Source organism: Diorhabda sublineata, chromosome 9 (genome assembly GCF_026230105.1).
Source record: "Diorhabda sublineata isolate icDioSubl1.1 chromosome 9, icDioSubl1.1, whole genome shotgun sequence".
In the NCBI taxonomy this organism is placed as follows: domain Eukaryota; kingdom Metazoa; phylum Arthropoda; class Insecta; order Coleoptera; family Chrysomelidae; genus Diorhabda; species Diorhabda sublineata.
Window position 1 is genome coordinate 17823964 of NC_079482.1, and position 27384 is coordinate 17851347.

General features: G+C 29.5%; 3 protein-coding genes across 3 annotated transcripts; 1 reads left to right on the forward strand and 2 right to left on the reverse strand.

Annotated features, from left to right (window-relative positions):
* Window positions 1–6218: 6218 nt before the first annotated feature.
* LOC130448571 (eukaryotic translation initiation factor 3 subunit G) lies at window positions 6219–9028 on the reverse strand. The gene is made up of 3 exons (XM_056785987.1): window positions 8534–9028; window positions 6731–6868; window positions 6219–6645 (listed from the first exon to the last, which is right to left on the reverse strand). The coding sequence occupies exons 1-3, from the start codon at window positions 8886–8888 to the stop codon at window positions 6278–6280; spliced, it is 861 nt and encodes a 286-aa protein (XP_056641965.1). The 5' UTR covers window positions 8889–9028; the 3' UTR covers window positions 6219–6277.
* On the forward strand, window positions 8978–23031 carry LOC130448570 (importin-13). The gene is made up of 18 exons (XM_056785986.1): window positions 8978–9515; window positions 9722–9889; window positions 10041–10193; window positions 10443–10561; window positions 11190–11327; window positions 12199–12394; window positions 12453–12665; window positions 12721–12977; window positions 13370–13554; window positions 16001–16182; window positions 16651–16815; window positions 16878–17060; window positions 17112–17249; window positions 17299–17530; window positions 18825–18977; window positions 19150–19324; window positions 20919–21019; window positions 22477–23031. Exons 1-17 carry the CDS (start codon window positions 9363–9365, stop codon window positions 20998–21000), a joined length of 2892 nt encoding a protein of 963 aa, XP_056641964.1. The 5' UTR covers window positions 8978–9362; the 3' UTR covers window positions 21001–21019; window positions 22477–23031.
* On the reverse strand, window positions 20951–27036 carry LOC130448573 (pre-mRNA-splicing factor ISY1 homolog). The gene is made up of 5 exons (XM_056785988.1): window positions 26863–27036; window positions 26411–26778; window positions 22465–22614; window positions 21614–21711; window positions 20951–21502 (listed from the first exon to the last, which is right to left on the reverse strand). Exons 1-5 carry the CDS (start codon window positions 26886–26888, stop codon window positions 21341–21343), a joined length of 804 nt encoding a protein of 267 aa, XP_056641966.1. The 5' UTR covers window positions 26889–27036; the 3' UTR covers window positions 20951–21340.
* Between the last annotated feature and the right edge of the window lie 348 nt (window positions 27037–27384).

The window sequence follows — 27384 nt, forward strand, 5'->3', positions numbered from 1 at the left end:
TTTTAGACAATTTATATATTTTTATATAATTGTAACGCTCAAATCAAAGTAGTTTTAGTTTAACCATGTTTGATAAAACTACTCAATATACCATAAACTACGGGACCTATTTTCTATATTCGAATATTTATACCCCCAAAAATATTGGTTATCAGTTTAGTCATATCGGTAGACAGCGTTTGTACAAACCTAAAATGATGTAATTAAAGATGTTTAAAATTTAAACTGTATAATATTGTGACTGTGTTTTATAAACGAGCCATGTCTCCATGAAGTTAACCCAATTCCCCAAAACATGATATTTGTAAATTTATTTCGAAGCAAATTAAAATTTTATTTTTAATTTGGTTTCTTTAACACTTTGACTGCCACACTGTATTTCGAAATCAACTTCTTCTTTTAGTGCCGTCTTCTAGCAAAGGTTGGCGACTATCATTTGATAGACTTCTCTATTTTGCTCTGCATGAATTATATTCGAAGCTTCTGCTATTTGGAACCATTCGCGTAGGTTATTTTTTTTCTACCTAACCCTCTCCTACCTGCTATCTTACCTTACACGATAAGCTGTAGCAAACCGTATTTTTCATTCCGAAATATATGGCCTAGATAGTTAATAGTTCTTAATAGTTATAAGCAATTCTAAACCTTTAGCCAATCTTCTGAGTACGAGCGCTTTTAGGCGTCCGTTTTTTTCACCCGACAACGGACCGTCAATAAACGGCTATTCTTGTATACATATATTTTTTTACCGGATGGATGTTACCTGGGACTGCCGTCTTACATGCGCTAGTTAATAGTTTTGAACAGGTAATCAGAGATTACACACGTGTGAAATGAATAATAAGAAAAAGAAACTAGTATTGGCCTACCATTTGTACAAGAAGAAATAAAACCTTCATTTGAAGCAAGATAATTTTCCCTCCTAGCGGCAAAACTCGACTGTCTATTTTTATAGAGTTTTGTTTTTGTCCCACAGTACAGGCCTATTTTCAACTAATGGCAATAGCAACCATTTTTAAAAGAACAGGTAGAGGGTACTCCATTTGCAGAAAACAGGCAATACTCCCGCAGCGTCAACAAGCACCGATACACTTGCGGATGAGCGCACTTTCTTACACCGGAACGGTGTCCGTCACACCAAGGGGAAGCGGTGGTGCATCCAGCGTATATTGTTCGCCGAACATCCATTATAAATCATACACCATCGCGAATCCGGCAAGAAACACGGTCTGTTGTCCGGTGAAAAAAACGGACGTCTACACGCGCTCTACCTCAGTATTAGTTACTCTATCAGTCCAAGGTATTCTTAAAATGCGTCTATACAGCAACATTTCACAAGCTTCTAATTTTTGCATTGTTGCTACTTAAGTGTCCAGCCTTCAACACCGTAAAGCAGCGTAGAGAATACGTAACATTTCGTGGCTCGCCATCGGGTACCAATGCTCAGGTTGCGGAACACATTTGATCGGACAAATTTCTCGTCGACCTTTGTCGCAGTATTTATTCACTTTTCTCACTTGTGGATTCGCTACCACAACCTATTAAGTTAAAAACGCTCGGAAACATAGCGTCCTCTTCAGAACTTGTTGAATTTGTAGCGTATGTGCAACCAAACGATTCCGCTAGTGTTTTACAACATTTGCTCAACGATTTCGTCCGCTGGATCCGAGCAAATTATAATGTGTCTTCTTCTTAAGGTACCGTCTTAATCAATGTAGGTTGACAACAATCGTAGCATAGCATTCTTAATCACTAAAATTATGGTGGGTAGAAGTAAATATAACCATCTCTATCCATCAGAAAGTGTCCATCCAAAGTCATTAAATTCGGTGTAGCAAGAGTGTAAATTTTAAGTAAAGCGTTAGAAAATTAGTAGAAGTAGACAAAATTTCAGTCCCTGATGATGAATACATAGTTATTCGAAATCTTGGAATATATATAAAAAAGAGTACACATTGGTGTATGATTGCCACAGTCTCACAAAAATAACGTTCATAATCTAGTTAGCAAAGCTGTTTCTAGTTCTAGTTTGTTTTCTTTATCGGCATTGTTTCACCACAAAGCTTGTTCTTAAGTTTTGGTTTCATTCCCAACACTATGGGGATTACCATTCCGTTTGAAATGTTTATGGGTTCGATTTCGATGGTCTAAATTATATATTTTCTTTTTCCTCGAATATGAGTCTGAAAAAGTTCTTCTCCGGAAGTCATTTGTACATGTCATTTTTCTAATTTGCAGTATTTTTGGGAAAATACACTATTTTATAAAATTAATTCATGGAATTACTACTTTCACTACTAATTTCTGGGTAATGCCCAGAGTTAAGAAGTCACTATAATAAGACTAGATGGCGCAAAAAACAAAATTTATTATTGTATTTGACAATTTTAAAAAAATTTTGAAAAAATTATAGAATTATGTTAAAATTATCATATTATCATTTTCATCGGAAACGATCAAAATTATGTTGAAATCTAATGATTATGCCTCATCTGGCAGCAATGATTCACGTTCTTTCTAAGTTCATATCTTACCACTGTTAATATTACCGCTATTTTGAACTATAATTTACTAAGGGACACTTTTGACCTAAATCCCTACATAAATTGATTCTCCTTTCCTCTATTCTCCATAGTTTAAACAACCTTTATTTCAATACAATATTTGTGTTTAATATCTGTATTAATTTTTTTATAAAATGATAATATAATCAATATATCAAGACATATCATTTCTTCTAATTGGCAAGGGATAAAAATTTCATATACTACATTCATGATTACACTACCTACAACAATATCCTTCCTATTTAAAAAATCAACCAAAACTTCATATCTTTAAAGTGGGTCATCCTGTGTACATTAATATTGTATGTAAAATTCTGCGATAAGAAATAGTAATTGAAGGCTACCCACATTTTTCATAAAAAAATTAGTATTTGAATTATTAAATTTTTTCCAAATTAGAGAATTACATTATAGTCAAATTTTTACTACCAGTAGTAAATTAGATCAAAATTTTAATTCAGATAAGTTAACAATTAATTATTAAAACCGTCGTTATGGAATAGAACATAAAATAATATCACCTTTTTTTACACCAGTGAACCTCCATAAAGTTAGCCTCATAGATAATATACCAATTTTCAAAATTTCTTGCTTTATTCTCTTTTTTATGAATAATTTCTTTATTTATATAATTTTTTCTGTAGATATAAGCAACCTTATTTATCTAATTTGGTAATAAGAAGATTAAAAAATGACTAACTGGTTTTAAAAGTTTAACTTTAGAATGGTAAAATAATAATGAATTATTTTTTTTTGTGATATATTATTTTTAAAATGTTATAAATATCTTAGAAATATCTAAGAAATAGAAAATATGAATTAACTATTGAAATAATTATTAATGATTATATATAGATGAAAATAATAATTTGATTCTGAGAAACTTTCTTGTAGTTTGCTTAACACAGAAAGAAAAACATATCTATGAACAGTGTCAATGGTTTAAATGATGGGTATACTAAACATTGTAGTTCGGCTCTTTGTAGCTGCACTGGCAGAACTAGCTCAGAAAGTATAGACTGAAGCACTCTTTGTAGCAGAGCCAGCGCTAGTGTCGCTGTTCTTAGTAACAGTGCAAGAGGACTAGTTCACCCAGGTCCCTAGGGTCAGTTCAGCCAGTGCAGTGCAAGATAGTGCAATAACTGTAATCTGGAAACGGTGGCCCTGCATCTTCGTCATCGGACGAATGTAAAATATCAAAAAGTACTAAATCGTTTTCCATTATTATTAATACTAAACTATCCGATCGAACTAATTCTATGCACTAATGAGCTGAACTGGACCAGTTCAGTACAGTTCCAGTGCAGCTACCAAGAAAAAATCTTATATTTTTTTGTTTAGAGGATAATAAAATAGAAGTCATTTGTCTACAAACTATGAAACGTATTATTTAACTTTCAACTTTTTAATTTTTAAAACTTCTATCATCATTTGTCCCACTAAAACTATATTTCTTTAAACCTTTTTAACGGCAATTGATAATTAATATACAAAGTAAAAAGTATATATTTTTGTGAAATTTACTTTAAAACAAGTTAAAACCCGTCTTTGTAGTTCAGCTCAAAATCTATAATCTCTATTTTAACCCTTTGTCTCTTTTTTGTAGTTTTGATGATGCCTTCAAATGAAAATTTTGGTACCCAACATAGTACCTGTTGTCACTTTTCAATTTTATTTTTAGTTTCCAAACAGAGGAAAAGAATTTTTATATATTTTTTTACTAAGCCCTCAGCTTTCTATTTCGTAGCATCTTCAATTGCTTCAGAATATTCCCTAGTTGAGCACCACAGTTATTTGAAGTTACTGAAGAAAAAGAACTACCTAAGGGTGCTTCTTCAATTTTCGTTGGATGTCGAACCAGAAATTTAACTGTTTCAAAAATATCAGGGTATAATAAATTCCCTATTGATTCCAAGTGATTTGGATGCTAATGAAGTTACCTGCACTTTATTTGTGAAAATTTCTCATCTTGATTCAGTTTGTTCATACAAATATAAACTTTTTTTTCATTCATATCCTTAAAAAGCATCTTAACTGATTTAATTAACATAATAATTTCTTCCTATTATATGTATAGTGGGGTTTTCCAATGGATCTCGTATTTTTTATCATTCTACTAACACTCTCAAATACTGATTCTGTTTCCAAATGTTTAGCATATCTACATTTAATTGGAACATATACATAAATCTATGTAGCTATTAAAGATTTTGAAACATTTGTTCAGATCACTTGTAAACTTTCCTCGCCTTTTTATCAGATCTGGATTGCATTTGAAAATTATACATTGCGTACATGCCACTTAGAGAGACATATCAATGTTAAATTAAACTTCAGTTATCTTTATAAATGAAAACCATTTTTCTGTATGACTATATAAATTCAAATCTTCAATGCAACATATTTCATGTATTATACTAACAAAGTATTTAATATAGATTTTGTATTATGTTGATAAAATATAGAATTAAAGTCGATGAAAAGGAAATTTTTAAGAGCTGGTTTACAGTATAAAATTTTCTGGATCAGCTAATTTATTATATCTAGTAATAAGCAAAGGACTTGTGTTGGAAGAAATTAGTTGTATAATTATTTCTATTTATTTTTAAAGTATTCGATATTGTTCACATAAATTTGAGTTTCTAGTTTTCATGCTCTAGTGCAAAGATAAATGATAGAATTGAAAAGATAGTTAAATATGTTATTAAATAAAGTACAAATTTTGAAATTCTTTATTTCAATGCTTTGAAATTGAATTAAAATAAACATTAGAAATTTTTCATTAATCTACATCCTTTGCTCGGAATTGTGGGTAATTTTATTGCAGCAGTATAAAAGCAGTAGAAACTTGGAAGCTTTCATGAAATGTAGGTTCTATAGATATATTGTTAGTGATAACATAAATCAAACTTTAATCAAAGTGAAAATATGACCAAAAAAAAACAATCATATTCATATTAATTCTAACCAAACACCATGTCTCTAAATAAAACAGCTAATTTCCTATAATTGAAAAATTTATAAGATAATTCATCTTGTTTTGTCAGAGACATTGGTAAATAAGTGTAAATAGCGTAGTGCATATATATTTATATACATATTAGCTAGTGCGATGAAAATTATAAAAAAGTGTTTATGTGACTTTGTTATTCTATGAACTTTTCTACATCGATGTATCTCCTAAACTTTTTGACAATAATATTTGTTGTATGTTGTATAAAATAAAGTGGTAAAAGTAATTATATTAGTTTTATTTAATTACCAGAGTATGGTAATTATTTGCTTTCTTCTATTTTGTTCACTCCTACAAAATTTCCATAGATAATAATCCAATTAGAGATATTTTTTATTAGAAAAACATTTTTTTCTTCTGGTAATAAAAAAGACTGAAGGTAAGCGTTTGACCTTTGGTCTCTGAAGATGATAACTAAATTATCAGAATATGCCTCAGTATCACCGACTGTTCCAGAAATTCCAGCTTAGCTCATCTCTTCTAGCAGTAATTAAACTTTTGCATGTTATTGTCATTGATTTAACGTAAGTATTTGATAGTGTTATCAATTAAGATACAGCCACTTGCAGTTTCTTATAGTCATTAAAAAATAATTGCATGGGTCACAGATATTGACATTTTTCAAGAAAACACCTACAGAATATATCTTCATAATATTTATTACATAAATTCCTGTATACAAGTATTTGCTACAGAATTACTGATTTGAATTGCTTGAAGGTTTTGACCAATCAACATTAAGAATAAGATGATCATAGCCGTGTCCATTAAGTCTTGCAATAGCATTAGCTGCATCATTACGAAACTTAAAATGAATATATGCGAATCCTTTGCAGAGACCTGTAAGTCTATCTTTTGCCAAAAACAATTTCTGAATTGGTCCAAACGGTTTCACCAACTCTTCTAAATCAGCTTCAGCTGTTGAATCACAAAGATTTGCAATCCTAATAGCTGAGTAGCTGTCATCTCTTTTGGAAAGGTTAGATCCATCTGTTCTTTTTGTTGCACCTTCTCTTAAATTTGGAGGTACATACTTTGACCCAACTTGCTTTCCAGTTTCTCCAGCTAAAAGTTTTAAAATCAATGAATTTCTAGTTCAAATTAAGAGTATTATAAAGACTGTCAAAAGTTTAACTTTTTAGATACATACCTGGACCTGCAACAGCTGTTGCTTTCTTTTCATCTGGCATTTTTCCACCAGCCAATATGGTATCCTTCCAAGGACACTTGGATGTCCAATGGTCTCCATTACAAGTACGACATTTGACAATATTTTTATCCCCAATACCTAAAATAAATGCCAATTATCTTATATTCTTACATAATTACAAACTATTTTACTTTGTTTTTAATGCTAATATAATCTAACTTCTATGCTTTCTATCAAGTTATTAGCTTCCAACAATCTTTCCTTTATTGTAATCACATGTTCAATATACTATAAGTACCGTCTTTATTCCCTCAAGTAAAAGGATTCAAACATTTATCAATTTAAAAGTAGTTGCTATGTAACCCTTTTACTCAAGTCCAGTCAATTCACAAAAATATGGCAGAAGACAAAGTAATTCTGTCCAGAAGGTTTTGGTTCAAATATTATTGTGTCTATATTAGTAGTGACATATATTAATCTTCTCCATGGTAACCCCTGTCTTCCACTAGACTAGCCTTTCATATCTCAATTAACATTATCAGAAAACGATTTTGTCTCAGATAATTTTTGGTTTTTAATTTTTTATTCCACATTCTTAACTCATGTGTGGAATGAAATCCAATCATTATCATCAGTATCTTTCTATTTGCGACCTAAGAATGCTAAATTTAGACTTACATATAAATCAGTATTTTGTTGACTGTATGACTATGATCATGTTTAAAGGCATTTCATATAGCTATCTAACTTCAAATGTAATTAAACTATATCACTAAAGTTAGCAGAGCAATATAAGTCGACAGAAAAAACTAAGTGGAAAATTAAGTTCCATATTACAAAGTTTTCCATTGTGCAAGTTTTTGAGAAATTGGCTGTTAGTAAAGTAAGTTAAATGTGCAAAATCAATAGATAATGAAAGTATAATGCTACCATAATTAAATGCTAATTAAGTGCTCTTTTTTTCAATGATAGGAAAAAAGTTTTTTGGAAAAAAATGCCTTTTTCCTATTCTTGCATGGAATGTTGGTTTTTATCGCTTGTTTTCTGAGAGTAGGAATGCTTCACAAAAAACGTCGCAAAAAATGATTTTTTCCGAGTTTTGTCAGCAGAACATTAACATTGCCTAAGAATTATAGACTTGTTAGGGTCTGAATAATTGAGTGCTAGACTATTGCTGCAGAATAGATGAATTTTTTAGGGGCATCATGAAAAAAATAACTTTTTCGAGTTTTCTCAGCATAACACTATCATTGGCAAGGAATTTTAGACTCATATGGCCTTTTTAGGTGCTGGACTAATGCCAATTCAATGCTGCAGAAAAAATGAATATTTCAGTGACATCACAAAAGAAATGCCTTTTTCAGTTTTCTCAACAAAATACTATTATTGCCGAGGAATTATAGCCAAATGTGGTCTTGTTAAGTCCTGAAAAATTAAGTACTCAAACAATTCTAAACAAAAGGTCTTTTTGTGAAGCTTTTTTCAAATTCCATGCAAGAATAGGAAATTTTCTCCTATCATTGTAAAACGGAGGACTTAATTACTCAATTTTCGACTTATTGTTTTTACTTTCTGCTCATATGACTCTGCTAAATTTAGTGACAGAATTAAGCTATCAATGCTTCTACATAATCTTATAATCATTATTTAGATAAAACTCAATTTTTGAAATAAATTTGGCCATACATCAATTTTAAAGTTGATACTCCAGTAATAACCTAGTATTTCACAAAGTATGAAATAGAGTATGCACAATCATCATCACTTCAACACACTGTACTAATTGTATAAAATGCGACTCACCTCTGAGTTTATCCAAGGGGTCATCTTCTTGTTTGTTTTCATCTTCCTTACTAGTAATATACTGCATATAAACATCTTCTGCAACAATTGTAGTAGCAGGATTTGGACCTGGTTTATCATTTGCAGCCTCTCCAAATTTTTTCCATGTTTTACGTAAAGCTATCGACTTGGATACAATACGCTTTTCTATTTTATAGGTTCGAACAATTTTAACTTTTTTATCATCATCGTTATACTTGTATTCAGTAACAATTTTGTAACCATTTTCAACGACTTCAGTAGCAGGTGGTAGAGATCCACCTTCCAGCTCCACTTCATCTGCCCAACTTGACTTTACCTCTTCAGCAGCTGGCATTTTCTCAAAATAATCTTACGTGGCACTAGTAATATATTTCAAAATTTATAAATTGCAATATTCTCTTCCACATGTATTTTATTAAACTCAGATCTAAAAGTATAAATGACAGTTGACATTGTGGTAAAAACTATTCGATTGTCCTTAATTTTGTAATTCAAATTAATTTTGGAATCAATCCATTTAAATTGAATGAAGATATTGAAAGAGTTATATATCAAAAAACAGTAGAACAAAGGAATATAGTATTTAAACTGTCCCTTAAGATATTCTCAGTTTTATTATCGTTCTAAATAATTCCAATTTGTCTTTAAAAAATGCCTAACCATTTAATTTTTTGCATTTAGGGTTGCCAGTAACCCGGGTAAAATTAGAACGTCAAAAATTTTGAAGTTGGAAGAGAATGTACATACCTGATTGAAAATATTTTATTTGTTTATATGCTTAAAATTGTGTACATTTATAATCATAAGTATGGAATATTCGGCAGATAATTTAGAAAAAGCTGTTACTTTATTTTATCGAACAGAAGCAGTCCAACAAGCAGAAGCACATCAGTGGTTAACAGAAGCTCAAAATTCTCCTCTGGCTTGGAGTTTTGTCTGGGAACTTCTTAATCCACATAGAGTAATTATATACTTGAATCATATGTATACAATTTATACTTTATTGATTGCACATGCTGGCATAATTCAAATAACGTACTTTCAAACTAATTATTTAACTAAGAATAGAAATGTATCAATACATTCTCTATTATTATGGAAATAATAAAATGCTCTTTAACTCTTTATTTTAAATATACATATAAAAATAAATTCAAATTTTTTCAGAGCCCAGAAGTACAATTTTTTGCTGCTACAACACTTCATACAAAATTAATGAAGCACTGGAATGAAATTCCTGAAGATCACTATGAGATATTAAAAAAAAGAATTTTAGATTATATAATTAGTTATGCAAATGGTCCTAAAATTGTTTTGAATCGCCTCTGTATTGCAGTAAGTTCTTTTACATTTGTATATATATATATATATATATATATATATATATATATATATATATATATATATATATATATATATATTCATGGTGAATAAATGAGTAGATTAGTTTACACATACCTTGAATCAATACAACTCTATTTTCTAGTTATCTGCTTATATCATTCATACAGTTCCAAATCACTGGCCCGAAGCATTTGAAGAACTAGTTTCTAGCTTTCAACCACAATATTTACCAAATGTCGAACCAGAAAGGGTAATTTGGATTCTTTTAGAAATACTAACTGTGATACCCGAAGAGGTGAGTACCCAAGTAATTGATATATTTTGTAAAAAAACTAGCTAAAGAATTCTAAGACTAACAAAGTATCAATTGTTTCTTCATTTCAGGTAAGTGAGTATCTGTTCCAAATAATGTCTTTGCGCAATATTAAACTAATTTAATTTCAATGATCAAGCACAACACTAATATTGGTTGTTTCATTATAGCAGTAGTTTTATCATTATGACAAAAAAAATTAAATCAATTTCATGTTTTCATTATTTTTAGTTTCAAAGAACCACTTTAGCTTTAAATCAAAGAAATAGTGTGAGAAATGTTCTCCAAAAAGTTTCAAAGGATATAATGAAAGTTGTAGAAATGTGCTTGATGCCTATACCAGAAGCTGGGTAAGTTGATAATAATTGAAAACTAATTTTGAATTCTCCATCCAGTACTTACATAATTTTTGTCATACAAATAGACTATGATTTACTTGAATGATACTTTGAAGTATGTCATGGAATATAACTAATTTTAATCATAATTGCAATCGTTCAAATACGTTATTGAGTTTTGCTTAATTGTTACTCTTATTGAAAATGAATTTTTAATTTGCAAGAAAAACTGCACATCTCGGAATGCTATATGAAAGCATGCCAATAGTATCAAATGAAACTTTGAAGAAAAAAAATATGACGGAAACTTATTGGCATACTAATCCAGATTGCAGCATAGATTTTGGGAAAGAAGTAAAATTGCATGAAAAAGGGGGTTTTTGAATGATGATTGCAAGTATGCCAACTGCATTTTTGTAAACTTAACATTCATTTGAGTAAGTGGATCTTCGATTATATGAATGCCCAACTACAGCTATTAGTCCGGATTAATTGAATCCCTTCTGTTTTTGATAATAATATCAATACATTCAAGATGATAAATTACAAATATTTCAAGTTATTAATTAACATCAAAATTGAAATAATAGTTGAATACAATTTCATTTATGATATAATAAAATATGTTTTGTAATTACAGCTTTAATATGGGAAACTTAACAACCTACCTAAATGCATCTAGATGTGCTTCAGCATGGATACAGTTAGGTGGAGTGTACATTCTCGATTGTACATCCATTAACAATCTATTAATAGATCTTACATGTTTTGTATACTGGTATGTTGACATAACTTCAATTACTTTACATGAAAATGAAAAAATACTTTACTACTACAAATTTCAGCTCAAACTGAAATTAAAGTGTTTTTGTAACAAATACCTTTTTAGATGTTGGATGATGGTTTCAGTTTCTCTTGTACTCAATTTTGCTCAATTCCTATTAAAGATTTTTTTCTTTAGTTTCTTTATCTAGTTTTTCTTTGTTATATTTTCATTAGTTATGTGATGATTTCTTTTCTGACCTCCATTATCATTGTTATTATTTCTGTCTTCATTCTTATTATAAGCCCATACCAATTCAGCCATTTATTTATTGTTTTTTTAATTTTTCTAATGTTCTTCATTTCTATTGCCTTTATTATTGTCTTATCTTCCATCTATATCTATATTTTTGAGTCCTGGTATTGTTTTATTTAGTTCCTAGTATATGCTTGTTCATTTAAATACCTTGTTAGCTATTTCTGTATCTATTTTCCTGTCTTCTGTTACTATTTATATCCCTTTACTGTTACTAAAATATTTTATTACTTTATTTTATCCCTGGTTTTGATTTCTGTTTGTTATGACTTTTTATGAAATTTTATCTATGTTGCCTTCTAATTCCGTTTTTAATTTTTTAAATTAGAGTTTCATTTGCTTTTTATTTTGACAATTTGCTGTTCCATCATCAACTGTACTACAGACTACTAATTTTTATATTTTCCATAATGGTAGTAATACCATTTATTAAAAAAGGGAGATTTAAATACCTAAGTGACACACATTCTTCTATTGAGCATATTGATTGTAAAAGGCTTTTTTCATAAAACAATTGTGTGATTTAGAAGGAATACATAAGAATTTAGTATTAGAAGTAATACATTTACAGGAATAAATCTGATCCAGAAGGATTGTCTTGTGATGAAATGGATCTAATTGAAATAACTGTAGAAGCGTTAACAGCAGTTTTCCAGTTGTCACATGCTCATCAATACAAATCATATGTATTCAAGTATGCAGCTCAAATCCTTCCTAAATTTGACAAAATCTTGGATGTTGAAAGGAATCAACAAGATATGAATAAAGTTAGTAAATAACTAATTTTAGAAATAATCATCTAAAAATGTAATATGGTTATTTTAGGATGTTGTGGCAACATTGTATGGCTTAGTAATTACAATGGGAGATGCACATTCAAGAATATTTATTGACAATTTGAAATCTGAAAATCCAGAGTGCCGACAAGTTAGTTTTGATTTATTAAATTTTGTGTTGAAATGTTCAAATTTGCCAGGATTTTATCCTATAGATGAGTCTAGCAGTACTCTCACTTTTGGATTTTGGTACACATTACAGGTAAAATCAAGAAATAATCAAAAGACACTATACAATGATAACATTTTAATTTTAGGAAGATATATTATCTTTAGACACTCCCGAATGTGCTTCTTTAATGCTTATGATAAAACCGTATTATAGAGATTTAGTCTGTATAATGTTAAGAAAATCGATGTTTCCTTTAGTTGAAGATAGTAACTGGACTCTAGAAGATAAAGAAATGTTCCGTTGTTATAGGCAAGATATAGCAGATACTTTTATGTATTGTTATGTTGTCCTCAATTTGGAAATGCTAGATATTTTAATGACAAAACTCAATGAGGCTTTACGGTAAGTATTTGCTCATTTTTCTTAACGCCATCAATAAGAAAACATTGACTATTTATATCAGTGTATGTTATTAATTCATTAATTACATATTGCAGTATTATATACGTATTACAGTTATATTTTCGAAATGTGCCTTCATTTGGTAAAAAAATTCAAATATTTTTTTACATGTGAATTTTATTTAATAAATATATATTATAATAATTATGACAGCTCTTGACAAACGATTGACTTTTAAGTAAATTTTTTAATATATTATAGTGTATATAACTAACAAAACCTAAATTACATTATTTAAAGAATGGAACTAAAAAAAATGTTCCTCAACCAAATTTTTTAAAAGTTTAGCTTATAATTATTATTCAATTATAAATAATCAATTTTTATTCAAGAATTGACAACTCTAGTGTAGCAATACAATGGAATGAGGTAGAGACAGTACTTCATGCTTTTGGAGCTGTAGCTGAAAGTATCGAATATGAAAATTTATATTTACCGAAATTAATGTCTACAATAAAAGATATTCCTTTCAAGAATTTACACGTCAGGGTAATGGCAACTGCATTGGATACTGTGGGTAAGTAGCTATACTATACACATGTCTAAAAGAGGTGAAGCTTAATTTCTAATCTGGCACACACATATTGAATCACTATTTTTTGGTATTGAGCACTAATCTTGTTAAGTAGATGTTGCATCAAAAGTCACAATGTCTTTAGAATGCAATTACTGTATTGTATCTTCGGGCTAACCAATGATGGTTGACCATATTCTTTGTATTAAAATATTAAAACTACTTTGTACTTTGTATATAAAAAAATAATTAATTGAACTTAGATTCAATAATCCGACTACCCTAGTCGAAGAATGCCACATTATTAAGAATCTTCTATCTGTTTACAAACCGCTTTATATACCAAAATCCTATTGTACATAAAAGCTATAAATAATATATTTCTGGTCGTTAGAGTCACATCAATATAAAATAAACGTATGTAATTTGTTACTTAATGGAATGGTATCTATGGAACACTTGGAATGCTTAACTATGTCGTTGGCTCCCATTAGGAGTGGTCGGTGCTCAATAAATCTTAACGAATACAATAGTAAAGTTTGGTAGGTAAATTTATAATTTTTAGTCACATCAATAAAAGACAAAAATTAAGTAAACCGAGTCAATCCGTTAATGGAGGGTAAAATAAGGGATACTTAATTTATCATTTAACTAGATGATTAACAGTTCCTAATGGTTTCCAACACAAGAGGTTGTATATGTATCTGGGTTACGTTTGTGCAATGTTACCTAATTCTAAATAGGAAATTATAATGTCAGAACAACTACTATTTTATTAATTTAATTATTGTTATTTGAATATTTTGACAAAAAATGTTCGTAGTAGAATGTTCCTAATTTTCTTCACCAGAAATTTAAACATGGTAGTATGAACACTGATGTTTACGTTCTGATTGTAGAACACCACTAAATTTTTTCAATTATTATATTTGTGAATATATCACAAACATCATTATTTTACCAAACTTGTAGATTATTTAATTCTTTTTATGAATGAATAAAAATTTCTCAACTGTTAGACCTTTCCATATACAAGGCATTTCAAAAAGAATCATCCTATTTAATAGGTTTATATTTTCAAAATTAATAATTTTACATATGGTTACTTTTATATTAAAGTGATAAGTGATGATTTGATGGCTTCTCTAATATGGTTCTTCAATTCAACCAATGTTGCTGATAGGGAACACGTATAAGCAGTACCTCACAAAGAAAACAGGTGACCTTTGACGCCAATGATGTATTACTGAATCATCGGCAGATTTATCTCTGAGGAAGCATACCGTTTAAAAACTCTCACAAAAAGATTTCAGTATTGTGATACGCTATATTGCTGGCTGATATATGAAGTTTTTTTAATTTGTTTCCCAATGTGGGAAGAATATAACATATCAAAATATATTTTTCAACCCTATATAAGGTATATGATTGTCATATTGCATGAAAACAAACTCGCATCTAGTAAGCATGTGCTACGAAACGCTTTCTTTTGGGTAGACGCCATTTAGACAATTACAGAGTCGGGCGTTGATAAAAGTGCGCTACTACTATCTAGTGTAAAACTCCAGACTCCCTCTTTTTAACATCATATTGTTTGGTCACTTTGGATACATAGATGAATAGCAATAATTTTTCTAAATCGGATGATATGATTCTTTTTGAAACACCCCATATTATTTTCTTGTGAATAAATTCTTTTGATTTTAACCATGTTATAATGAATAGCGTATTTTTAATAGCAAATGTCTTCAACGTTTTGAACTGATGATGCGGAAAATATTTTATCGAAATAGAAAGATAAGTGATAAGACATATCACCTATAATTGTTAAAAGTTCAAATAATCTATCTATCAGCTCAATAATGATTTTATTTTATATTATTCCAAATGATTTGGAGATAAATCTAGAATCTTGATCGCAATATATCAAAGAATAATTCTAAACATATAAATAATAAATAATTTTTAATCTTGATTATCTTATTAATAAATGAAAGCAAATCCATTCTAAAGTCTCACACATTTCTGCTATACTGTGGCAATCCAGAGAATAGTTGATTTTTTATTTATGTTTTTAACTTGTCTTGATTTTAGATCTCTTCTGTTATAAAATTAGTTTGTTTAAATAATTATTGAAAGATAGATAAAAATTTTGACGTTTCAACTACTTTCAGTCTTTATCAAAATATATCAACACGGTTTAAAAACATAAACATGTATAAAAGTTTTATTTATTGAATGTTTGCAACATTAGAATGAAATTTACAATGTTAAATTAAATTTGAATTGGTTATACCATACCATATTGGTAATACTGTTAATAATTACCATATTTTCTGGTATATATGAAATATCGATCATGAATATGATTATAATTGACAAAAATAGACATTTCAATTATTTCCCTTTTCTCTCTGAATTCTTTTTGAAATTTAATATACATTTTTAGGTGCTTTTTCCGAATGGTTTATGGACCATCCGGATTTATTGGAAAACATTTTCCCGTTAATATTATCGGGGCTGAATAATCCAGAAGTGTCAACTAATGCTACAATGGCATTGAAAGACTTTACACAAAATTGTCAAAAGTATTTAGCGCCATATGCAGACCACATTCTTCTAACATCGCAGGTAAATAATTGCAATTTCCATTATTTCAGACATCCTGCTTAAGGCTAACTTTTATTATACATTTGTTAGAAAATTGTGTTCATTTTAAAAATTAGTGTTTTGACATTTAAATTACCAATTCCTAAATTTTTCAACGGTATACAGGGAAGACCAAGAATCGAAATATTGATCAGGAGTTAATTACCTTACCTATGTCTAATCTTTCATAGTTTCCGAGATATCTCAATTTTCTCAAAATCTACGTATAGTAACCTCTCTCTCTCTCTCTCTCTCTCTCTCTCTCTCTCTCTCTCTCACTTCAGTAAAGTGTGGGAGTACATTTTATTATAATTTATGACAATGTTCTATTGAAACTTGCAGTAGTCAATTTTACATTAGAATTGCTATATTCCGTATAACATTTTATAATAGTATATATTTGAAAACCTGAAAAATCCTACGTTGTATCAATTTTTATTACATTTCTAGGTCGTTTTACAAATTGGTAGTCTAAAACTTGCTGAACGTAAAAGACTGATGTATAGTATAGGAAGAGTATTAAGTACATTATCTGTCGATAGAATAATGTTTTACCTAAACATGATATTAGAATCTTCTTTTGAAGATCTACAAAAATGTAGTGAAGCCCAACCAGTAAGTGTGTTTAAAATATTATTATGGATTCTATACCAATGATTTGTTTTTTGTAAATTTAGAGCCCAGCAGTAAGTAATTCTCTAGTGACACGATTAAAACTCATCTCAGCTCTGTTCAGTTCTTTACATATTGAAGATGGCGAAAAGAAAGTTGAACAGCCTGTATTGGTTGTAATGCAGAAGATGATGCCACTTTTTAGGACAATAGGCGAAAAGTACTGTCGAAATGTTGAAGTCATGGAGGTAAATATCTCATTTGGTTATGACAAAATGAAAATTTCTTCTAATTTTTAGGATTTAAGTATAGTATTCAAATACGGAGTATCAACTCTCAAAGATGACTGTAAACCTTTAATAAATGATATTCTTCAACTGATAGTAACTATTTATAGAGAATGTCCCCAACCTAATGTTTTAATTGTAGCAAAAACAGTAAGTATCCAGTAAAATATCTTAAAATATTAAAAACAATGTTTTTTAGGTTTTGATACTTTTTGGAAAAGAAGACGATTGCTGTACATTAAATCAACAACTTCTTTTTGAACTAAGTAACACTACAATGCAAATGTGTGCCCAGTTCAACGCTACTAACCAACTTTCCGATAAATCAGATGTTTTAGACGCTTATTTCGCAATGTTAGCAGCTCTAGCTAAAAAAGTACCTCTCCTTATCACTTCTTGTGGAATTGATATTGCCGCCCTATTCCAATGTGGTAAGTCAAAATCGTACTTGATAGGTAATCATTCAGTTTCATCAGAATTAACTTAAGACCTATAATAAAGAAGAAATGGTACTCCCAATATATTAAAGACTTCTTAGATACACACCGTTATTGGGGATTTGGTCAATATATTAGCAAGTAAAAAAATGAATTATATAAACGTATCAATGTTTTTGCTGCTGTGTTGAACAAATTATTTCAAATTTCTTTGTTCTAAGTAGGCGACCTAGCTTTATAACTTAAGTAAAACTTTATAATGAACCCTAGAATTCCCAAAAATCATATTCTTACCCTTAAAGAGTCTGCTGCGGCAAGAAAAGGCTTCTCGCAAGTGCAAGTGACATAAAAATCCCATTTAGCACAATTGTTGATTTCTAGAGCAATAAGGAGGTTTGAGACCCAGTGTTTGAAGAGTGAATGAAAAATTTTGGCAATGCTGCATACTTGGAGCACTGGACCAAGTGCTTTGTTAAATGTGGAGATCATAGTTTCATAAAGTTGTAAAAATGAAAAATGTGGGTAATTTTTTATTTGTCCTCGTAATTTAAGGTTGTTTAAACATTTATCTTCCCTACAATGTATCCTGGGACACGCCGAAGCGAAGGGAAATGAAATATCTGATAAGCTGGCCAAAGCGGGGGCAGACAAGCCTTTCGTGACCCGAACCCTTATATGGTATCAGCTACAGAACAATGGAAAAAGGAAATAAAGGTAGATAGGAACAAAACCAATTATTGGGACAACGTACAGGAGCTGAGATAGGCAAAGACTCTTCTGGGAAACTTTAACCAGAGAAGATCTACTGAATGTATTAACTTAAGTAAGAACAATCTTTGAATACTAATAAGAGTCCTATTGAATCATTGTTACCTCAACAAACACCTGAAAACGCTAGACTGAAATAGCAGATAATGCGGCGTGCAGATTTTGTTGCACAGAGGACAAAACCTCTATCCACATTATATCGAAGTGTAGACAGTAAGGAACTCCAGAGCACTACACCTGGGAGTATTTGAAATATAAGACGAAGATCTCTGGCAATCAAAGCCATCCCACATTCTAGATTTTTTAAAATAAGTGGGATTAACAGATCAGCTCTAAACACTGAGTTCTCCAGTATTGCAGCAAGAAAGGGGGACACAATAGATTCTTTGGGTTGCAGTGTATAAAATACCCCAAAATTCATACATACATACAACATTTATCTTAACATGATTCTTATCCACTTAGTCTTAGTGACATTGAAATACTATGATGACTAATTTATTTCTTTCACGTTTTTTAGCAATTTTATGTCTAGTATTACCAGAAATTCAGGCGTTGAAACAAATCTCTAGTTTTTTAGTACAATTTATCACACAAAGTAGAGAGACGTCTTTGGCTCAAGTGATACAAGCCTATGGAGAAAGTTTAGTTTTAAGGATATTAATGAATTTAGGTAAATATATTATTATTTGCGTACTAAACATAATTTACTTGTACATCTATTTTGGAGAATTAAAAATATAAATTTTGAACATATACAGATGATTTAGAAATGAAGCATCGCTTGAATCGAATTCAGGAGAGATATTACAAGTATAGTATTATAAAGTTGAACTACTTTTTAGGAACGACAGCTCCCAGATCTTCAGTAGACATTTTTAGTGATATTTTATTAGCTTTGAATAAAAAATACTGTGATAACTTGAGTAGGTGGTTGAATGCCCTTTTGTCCCAAGAAGGATTTCCGTCTCCTAAAATTAGCGCACCTCAAAAAGATGCATTTATTAAATCAATACTAAGGTAAGAAATAAATCAATTATTTTTTCACATTTCCATAATATGTGAATCAGTTAAGCAAGGTTTACACTATTTAGCAAAGCTACATGTAAAACAGCTATATAGTTCAAAAAGTGACATCTCCTATATAGCCCAGCTATATAGCAAATTCCAGCCTATTTTCTCTGTTGAATATATCTGACGAAAGCAGCAGCTGTTGCAAGAACTACCTTCTTCTTCGGCATTGGGCTGGGAACTGAACACTCCAGTTATATGTAGCTCTGCTACACGGAATAGCATCCAATTAACTTATGTAGCTGACGGAGCTATTTATAGCTCATTTTTTATAGAGCTCTTCAGCTATATAGTGTAAACACAGCTTTACTATAAAATATACTAATGGAATGGTTTACATTCCACATGGCAAGTAATCTTAAGATTGTGATCTACTATCTTATGAACATCTAACAAAAAAATCATATAGCTTTACAATACCTGAAATTTCTGTGCTCAGCGGTTATGATAAAAGAATTGTAAATAATAAATAATAAGTTAATTAATCGTCAAAATACGTTTAAGATATCACTACGTGAAACAACTTTTTTTTCCTGTCAATGTCGAAAAATATTGTAAAAGAACATATTAGTTATTTAAATATTCCTAAAATCAAGAACATTTGTTCAAAAAATTAAATATAAAATGATGTAAGAAGAATCTAAAGCTAATGTATTTGTCTAATGTAAAAATGAAAATTTAACATAGTGGATGTGAAAATTGGAATATCATGAAATTGAAATTTACCCTTATTTCTTCTTTCATCTTCTCACATATTCTAGAAATCAGTAATCATTTGACTTATTGCAATCATTATTCAAAAGTTGTTACAAATCAACCTAGTTTGTTGGAAATCGATTTTTCAATGTTTTTATCGATTTCATTATAAACAAGATCAACAAAAGAATGTTCAGAGGATTGAAGTAGAAATCATTTTAGATTACATTTAGATTACATTTAGATTGTATATAAGAGTTACATTAAGCTGATACTGGAATATTATACCCCACTTTGCAACTCGCACTGCCGTTCTAATAATTTTGCTTCTACAAGTTTCTAGTCCAAAACATTTGGTATTTACATTCTGTAAGTAGGTGATGTAGTTTCTTTTCTCATATACTTTGCACTCATTATTTGTCATATAGTACTTTCTGAGGCACTACTGTTATGTAAGAAACCCAATGAGAAAGAGAAATATGTTTTTACTATGATTTATATATTTCTAGTGTTGAAAGTTCCAAAGTTACATTTTAATATTCCTTCTTTGCCTTAATGCTAAATACATTGGGCACACCAGTTTTTCTTGATTATTGAAAGATTCCAACCAAAAAGCCTATTGTTTTGGCCTCAGTCATTGAGTTTTCTGTAGCTTTAAATCTGAATGTGAATCTATATCAATGGAGCTTAATGATTATCAGAATTTCCGCATTTGAGATAATTTTTTCCAGGTTTATTTATATTTATATTTTTTCAACCATTTGTGTACAATTTCATGGTATTTTTCATTATGATGGCTAACAGTCTTAAGAATTTTTTTGAAAATAATACATATGTACAATTTTAGGGAGAAAACTAGTAAAAGGAAAGTGCGAGATACAGTATTAGAATTCACTCTAATTTGTAAAGGAATACTCAAACCTGAATAAATTTATAAATATATATAGGGTAAGTATAACTCAAACAACTTTACAAATTATTTATAATTGAAAAATATATATATAAATTATTGTAATTATTTAATAAACGTTCTTAGTTGAGATCCAAATTAACAAATAAGGTATTTCCAGGAATTCTGACAAAAATTAGATCAAAAAATAGATTATTTGTTAATATATATGAAACCGTTTTTAACCCGTTGGCAATCCTGGTGTTTCTATGTATAATTGATATATTTTCCTTATATAAGATATTTAATAATAAAATAAAAATAGAATATACTAGTTCCTAAGTATGGTAAAATTATATTTCAAAATTAATAATAATTTACTACGACACTGGGTCTTCTTGTACGCCATATTTTTCCATAAGTTCTTGTTTTCTTCGCCTTAATAAAGCCTGTTCTATGTCGTGTTGAGATGGTACCGGTACATGGGCAACAAACCTTTGCTGAGATCCATCAATAACTGGTAAATCATCTTCTTCATCAGACTAAACAAAAAGAATATGTTTAATGAAGACATGATAATTTTATTTATTCAAAAACTATCGAACAATTGTGAGAAAAGTTGGATGAAGTCTTAAAAATATATGAATAATTACCCCTTCGACAGCATAAATATTTTCTTCTACTTGGACCTCAGTGCATTCTGGGTTCTGTTCTTTCTTTTTCACCCATTCTGCAACTGATTTCTGAAGTGCTAAAAAAATGTGTTAGCATTAATAGGCTATTTGAATATATTAAAAATATATTTAAAGCTACCATTAATCTGAAATTAAAAGATGATAAAAGCCCTTTCTCTTCTTCCTTCTCCTTTCTGTTTGTCATATGATCTAAAACTTTTCATCTTTGCTACTGACGTAGCAAAGTTAAAAACAAATTCAAGATATTTGAATTATTTGGCAGACTTTGATATTGTTGGAAATATTGACGAGATCTGTGATTGCTTTTTATCATATAATATTTGAATATTTTTTTGACTGTAATAAATAATATTTCAACAGGACCAACATGTAATTTGAATCTGTGTAATCTTTTGAGTTTTTAATATAAACATTTTCTTCTTACCTAAAACTCTGAATACTTTTTTATAAACTTATTACACTATACATTATATAAATATAGGAATTGATTCTACCCAACTTAAGTGATCACGGAAAAACTTTTGACTTTTTCATAATATTTTTTGGATTTCTAAGGGCAAATTGAAACCGTTTTCTCTGAAGTTGATGGGAACGTGCGAAATTAGGTTTTTGTGTGACTTTGCAGTTATCATCACAATAATCACATTGAACTGGCTTTTTTGTGGACTTATTAGATTCAAATTAATTTGTATTTTTTTACAAGTACGGTTCTTTATAATAAAACAAATATATTGATATATAATGTAGTAGCAATTGATAATTAGTTCCTCAAAATAGTCAGATACCCTATTATTTAAATACATACATACCTTCTTTTTCAGCTTTTACTTCCAATGGTATCAGAATTCCATCGTCATCATCCATATAACCATAGTAATCTGCATCAATATCTTTCATCAGTTCTGCTCTACTTTTCCTTGGAGGAGGTGGAGGTTCCTGCTCAAAAAGTTCTCGAACTCCTTAAAATATTAGCATAAGTTAAAAATTTCAATTGTATATTTCAAACTATATTGATGATTTCTCACTATTTATGATATTGCTGAAATTTTGTAATTGCCCTATTTTTTTATGTTTAAAAGTTTCATTTGATTCGTTACCATAGTTTAAGTTGTATAGACTGTCAATGATTATGAAATAACTCTAAAATTTAGATATTTCTAACTAATTTTATTTGATATGAATTATGTATGTATACATACTATAAATTCAAACTTTAGAAAAGCAAATTTGTAATTAAAGATATTTTTCGTTTTTTCCTTTGTTCATAATGTTTTTATGTTTGACGGTAGCTTATAGCTTAATATTGTATTATTAAGTTTCTGAATTTTGGAAAAGTATATATTTTTAGTGAATAAAACATTATTAGAAACACATAATAATAGGTAATTTGAGTTTTCAAACCTTTGCAGTCATCACATAACGTAGGAGTGTATATTTTTTAATACTATATAGAAAAAATTGGTATAGACCAATGGAACAAAATATATATACGAGGATATATTGAAAAATTCTTAGCCTACTATAGAACCAAACAAAATTTCAATGTCAAAATATTTTATTACTCAATATATTCTCCTCTTAATTGGATACATTTATTACAGCGAACCTGCAACGTCTCTAGACCTTTCAAAAAAATGTTTCTTCTAGCTCTACAAACAGACCTCCACAGCTTTTATTACCTCCTAAATCACGAATTTTTTGCATGGCAACATGAGATTTGTGTGCAGGGGCGTTGTCCTGCAAAAACAAAACACCAATTTTTTCCCATAGAGTGGTCAGTAATGTCAAATAGTAATCTCCAGATATTGTTCTACCCTTATTCAAAAAATCAAACATGAAACTTCTTAGGTCTTGGAGAACCAGAGTGTTGTTTCTAGATCGTAGAAATGTACCCAAATCTCATCAATAATAACAATTCGGTTTAAGAAGTCTACATCGTTTACAAATCGAGCACAGATCGAACGCGATGCTTCTACCCTTGCTCGCTTTTGGTCAACATTCAAACATTTGGGGATCCATTTTGCAGCAATTTTTCTCATGTCCAAATTGACGTAAACTATATAATGAACGCGTTCATATGAAATATTTAGTGCTTCAGATATCCGTTTTAGCCCAATTCGACGATCTGATAAAATCATGTCATGAACTGCATCGATATTTTCGGGCACTGACACAGAAACTGGCCTTCCCGATCGGTCATCATCTTCAATGGAAAATTTACCTCTTTTGAAGCTTGCAGACCAATTTTTCACGGTCGCATATGAAGGAATTTTCTATCTTAGTATCTTAGTAAACCTGCTTAGCTCTTAACCCTTTTAAATACAGGTACTTGATGATGCCTTGATACTCCAATTGTTCGATTTTCACACTTTCGGTGGTCATCTTTTTTTTTAATTTATTGCGTAACTCTGGTTTACTTTTTTGACGTCAAACTTTACACTGACACTTCTAATAAGTTATTGTTCATTGCTATGGTAACACAATATTTTGTTTATGCATGGAACTGGTCTAGGCTAACTCGATATCAATGCATCCTCGTATATATACAGCATAAGAACCGATACAGAGCAGAAGCGTATAGGGAAGCCAAATTTGACAATTTGAAACAATTTACCTCTATAGCTAGTTACATCTCTGATTAGTTAGAGGGCCTCTAAATAGAACCCAAAATTTCGAAAAAAATGGATTTCTTAGCAAACCTTTAACTTAAAAATACCAAAGTGGTATACTATATTATGAGACTGTTGGTCATTAGGTAATGGTAAGTAGAAGGCCATTGAACCATTCTGGGGGATTGAATAGTGGTGACTTAATCTTGAAATTTATTTTTATGTCAGTTGATTTAAAAAAATTATTTTCATACCATAGTCAATTTGATTCTAAATATTTTAAGTCGAATAACCAAAAACATGTTTTCAACCATGTTATTCAAAAAGTTGACAGTTGACTATGAATTTATACACCACATTTGTCTATTTGCAATTCATTTTTTCTAATAATTAAATTGTTATAATTTTTTAAATGAACAGATAATTCTCATTTAGCAAACAAGTGGATATCTATTAGTATTAGGTTTTTGTGAAGGAAAATATAGAAGAAACATGGAAGAATATGCTAGAAGGTTTTCTAAAAAAATAATCCATCCATCTCAAATAATCAGTCACCACTCAACCAACAAATCAGTCACTACTCATCCCAAGAATTTTTTATTTGTTATCTGGACTGAAAACTCAATATGTCTCAATATGCTAATTTCTGTTATAAAGTAAGAAATATCAGCCAAGGTTTTTTCGGGTAACTAAGTGACTGTTCATGGAAATTTATGAAATGTGACTAAAAATTTGTCCACAACGGTAGCCAATTTATCATGAAGGGCTAAAAAATTGTTTGAAAGGATACGAAGTGACTTTAAAAATACAGAAATTCCAGCTACTTTATCTCTAAAACCTGATGGTTCAGTTGATAAAAGGGTGGACTGTAGTAGAATAGGTCAGAATTGAGCAATGATTTTAAATAACTATATATATAATTATAAATTAATTCTATGAAGCATCAATTTGAATATTGAATTTTGAAATACATGAATTTTATGTTTATACAAGAAACTACACAATTAAAACTGCAGAATCTTAACTAATTATTTCCCAGATGATGAATACATAAGTATTTGAAAAAGTTCTTACTTTTCATAATTCACATACAAATATAGGATATTTCCAAATCATCATCATCATCTCAAGAACTTATGATCAATTATCTGTTAAAAATTTAAAATCATGGTCCAAAATCAAAATGGCAAAAGAATATTACAATGTCGAAAAAAGAACATTCTCTCCACTTTTCAACAGAATAATATCAAATATATAGAAAAAATACTCATACATCAAGAACAAAAAACCAACAAAAGTTATTACATCTAAAATATTTTAATACATAAGCTTTTAAATCATAAGTTTGTAATCAAATAAACAATATTCAAACTTGAAAATGGTCTCTCAAAATTGAAAACCCAAATAATTGATACAACAAATGAATTCACTTTCAAACATTTTTCCAGCATACAACAAGTTATTTATAATAAATTATTCCATAAAATTAAAAACAAGCAAAAGAATAAAATAATATTCTTGTTAACAAAAAAATCAATTCAGTTCTTAAAACTCAAGATAATTGGATTAAAAACATTTCAAATACAGATATACCCAAGGATATTTTACTGTTTCTATCACTAGAGCCTAAATTTAGTATTGAACTTATAAATATTAAATGAACAAGAAAGATGTCATTATAGCCTAAGCAACCAACAATTTAACTAACCATATTCATGAAACCAAACAATCTTATAGATCTTTTATATAAAACAAAAAAATGTTTTAAAAAAATCCAAATTTAATAATCATACTATCTGATAAAGGTAATGTCACAATTAATATTTCATTTTATTAGAATGAATGAAAATATTATTACTTATACACCATAAATCTAGATAGCTCTTCCAGTCATTTTATTTTTTTATTATTGTTGATGCACTTTATGTTATAGGTACAGTAAGGTAGATAATTTTTTGTTCTTTGCAACATGGTGTCACCTTCTTCAAAATTCAATGAGGTAAACTTTTATAAAGATATGATTGTAAACATTTTATGTTAACCAGAAAATTGATAGACGAAGTAGATAGTAAAATCTAAATATGAAGAAAGAAGGGGAGTTATAGGAATAAAATCTTCAAAACTTCGAGGTCATGTGAATATTTACCTGGTAATTCCTTTGCTGCTCCAAAATATTTGTATCCTCGATTCCCAGGTACCTCTTTCCCTTCATGATCCAACATCCGTGGTCCTACCCTCTGGTAATCTGGGCCACCTAACTCCTTTATTTGATCTTCCCAATGTCGTTTCTCTCTTAACAACTTGTTTATTTCATCATTTAAATCTCTAATTCTAAATTCTCCCAAACCTGCGTTTTGTATTTGTGCCACTTTTTTGGCTATTTCTCGAATAATTTGCATTCTCCATTTTTCACAGGCGTGTAAACTTTTGCATTCAGATGCTAAGTACGGTCTCCTCTTTTTGTGCTTGTCAATTTCTCCTAATTGAGCTGCTCTCCATCTAGCCAGGGTTGTCCTAAAATGTTTATGTTTACAATTGAAACGTGTTTTTTTTAAATGTAATGTTAAATATTGAAATATAAGTTTCCAAAAAACTTACATAGCTTTTTCGGCGTTACGTGCCATTTTTATAAATAATGTGAAACAAATTTTCTTTATTTCCAAGGAATTAAATTTTCAAACTCTGATTTATTTCGTCTTCTTTTTTATGTAAGCATAGTTATTGACATAGCAATATATAGCTCCAGTCATTCCTGTTAATTGGCCACCACAGATTACCTATATTTATATTGACCACGAAAATGTCATTTGTTCTAACCAAATTGACGTAGACTGGATATCTGAATGTAAACTATTAATATGACACCTTTCATAAAATACTGGCATATTTAATTTAATTTAATCATGGCGCCTAATTTAAATTATTTGCTACCTAAGAACTAATGAATTTTCAAAGTATTTGGAAATAAGTAAATCTATATATATATATATATATATATATATATATATATATATATATATATATATATATATATATATATATATATATATGCTTGGCTAGAAGATAAATGACAATAATTGTAGGTTAGATCGTTATAAGTGAAAAAATTTATAGGTTAGG

Coding starts and splice junctions, on each gene's coding strand:
- LOC130448571 (XM_056785987.1), bottom strand. CDS start 8,888: ATGCCAGCTGCTGAAGAGGTAAAGTCAAGTTGGGCAGATGAAGTGGAG. Junction 6,869..8,533: donor CCCCTTGGATAAACTCAGAG/GTGAGTCGCATT, acceptor CATTTATTTTAG/GTATTGGGGATAAAAATATT. Junction 6,646..6,730: donor AACAGCTGTTGCAGGTCCAG/GTATGTATCTAA, acceptor TAAAACTTTTAG/CTGGAGAAACTGGAAAGCAA.
- LOC130448570 (XM_056785986.1), top strand. CDS start 9,363: ATGGAATATTCGGCAGATAATTTAGAAAAAGCTGTTACTTTATTTTAT. Junction 13,555..16,000: donor AACTGCATTGGATACTGTGG/GTAAGTAGCTAT, acceptor ATACATTTTTAG/GTGCTTTTTCCGAATGGTTT. Junction 18,978..19,149: donor AAGGATATTAATGAATTTAG/GTAAATATATTA, acceptor ACTACTTTTTAG/GAACGACAGCTCCCAGATCT.
- LOC130448573 (XM_056785988.1), bottom strand. CDS start 26,888: ATGGCACGTAACGCCGAAAAAGCTAT. Junction 21,712..22,464: donor AGTAAAAGCTGAAAAAGAAG/GTATGTATGTAT, acceptor ACATTTTTTTAG/CACTTCAGAAATCAGTTGCA. Junction 21,503..21,613: donor ATATTTATGCTGTCGAAGGG/GTAATTATTCAT, acceptor CTTTTTGTTTAG/TCTGATGAAGAAGATGATTT.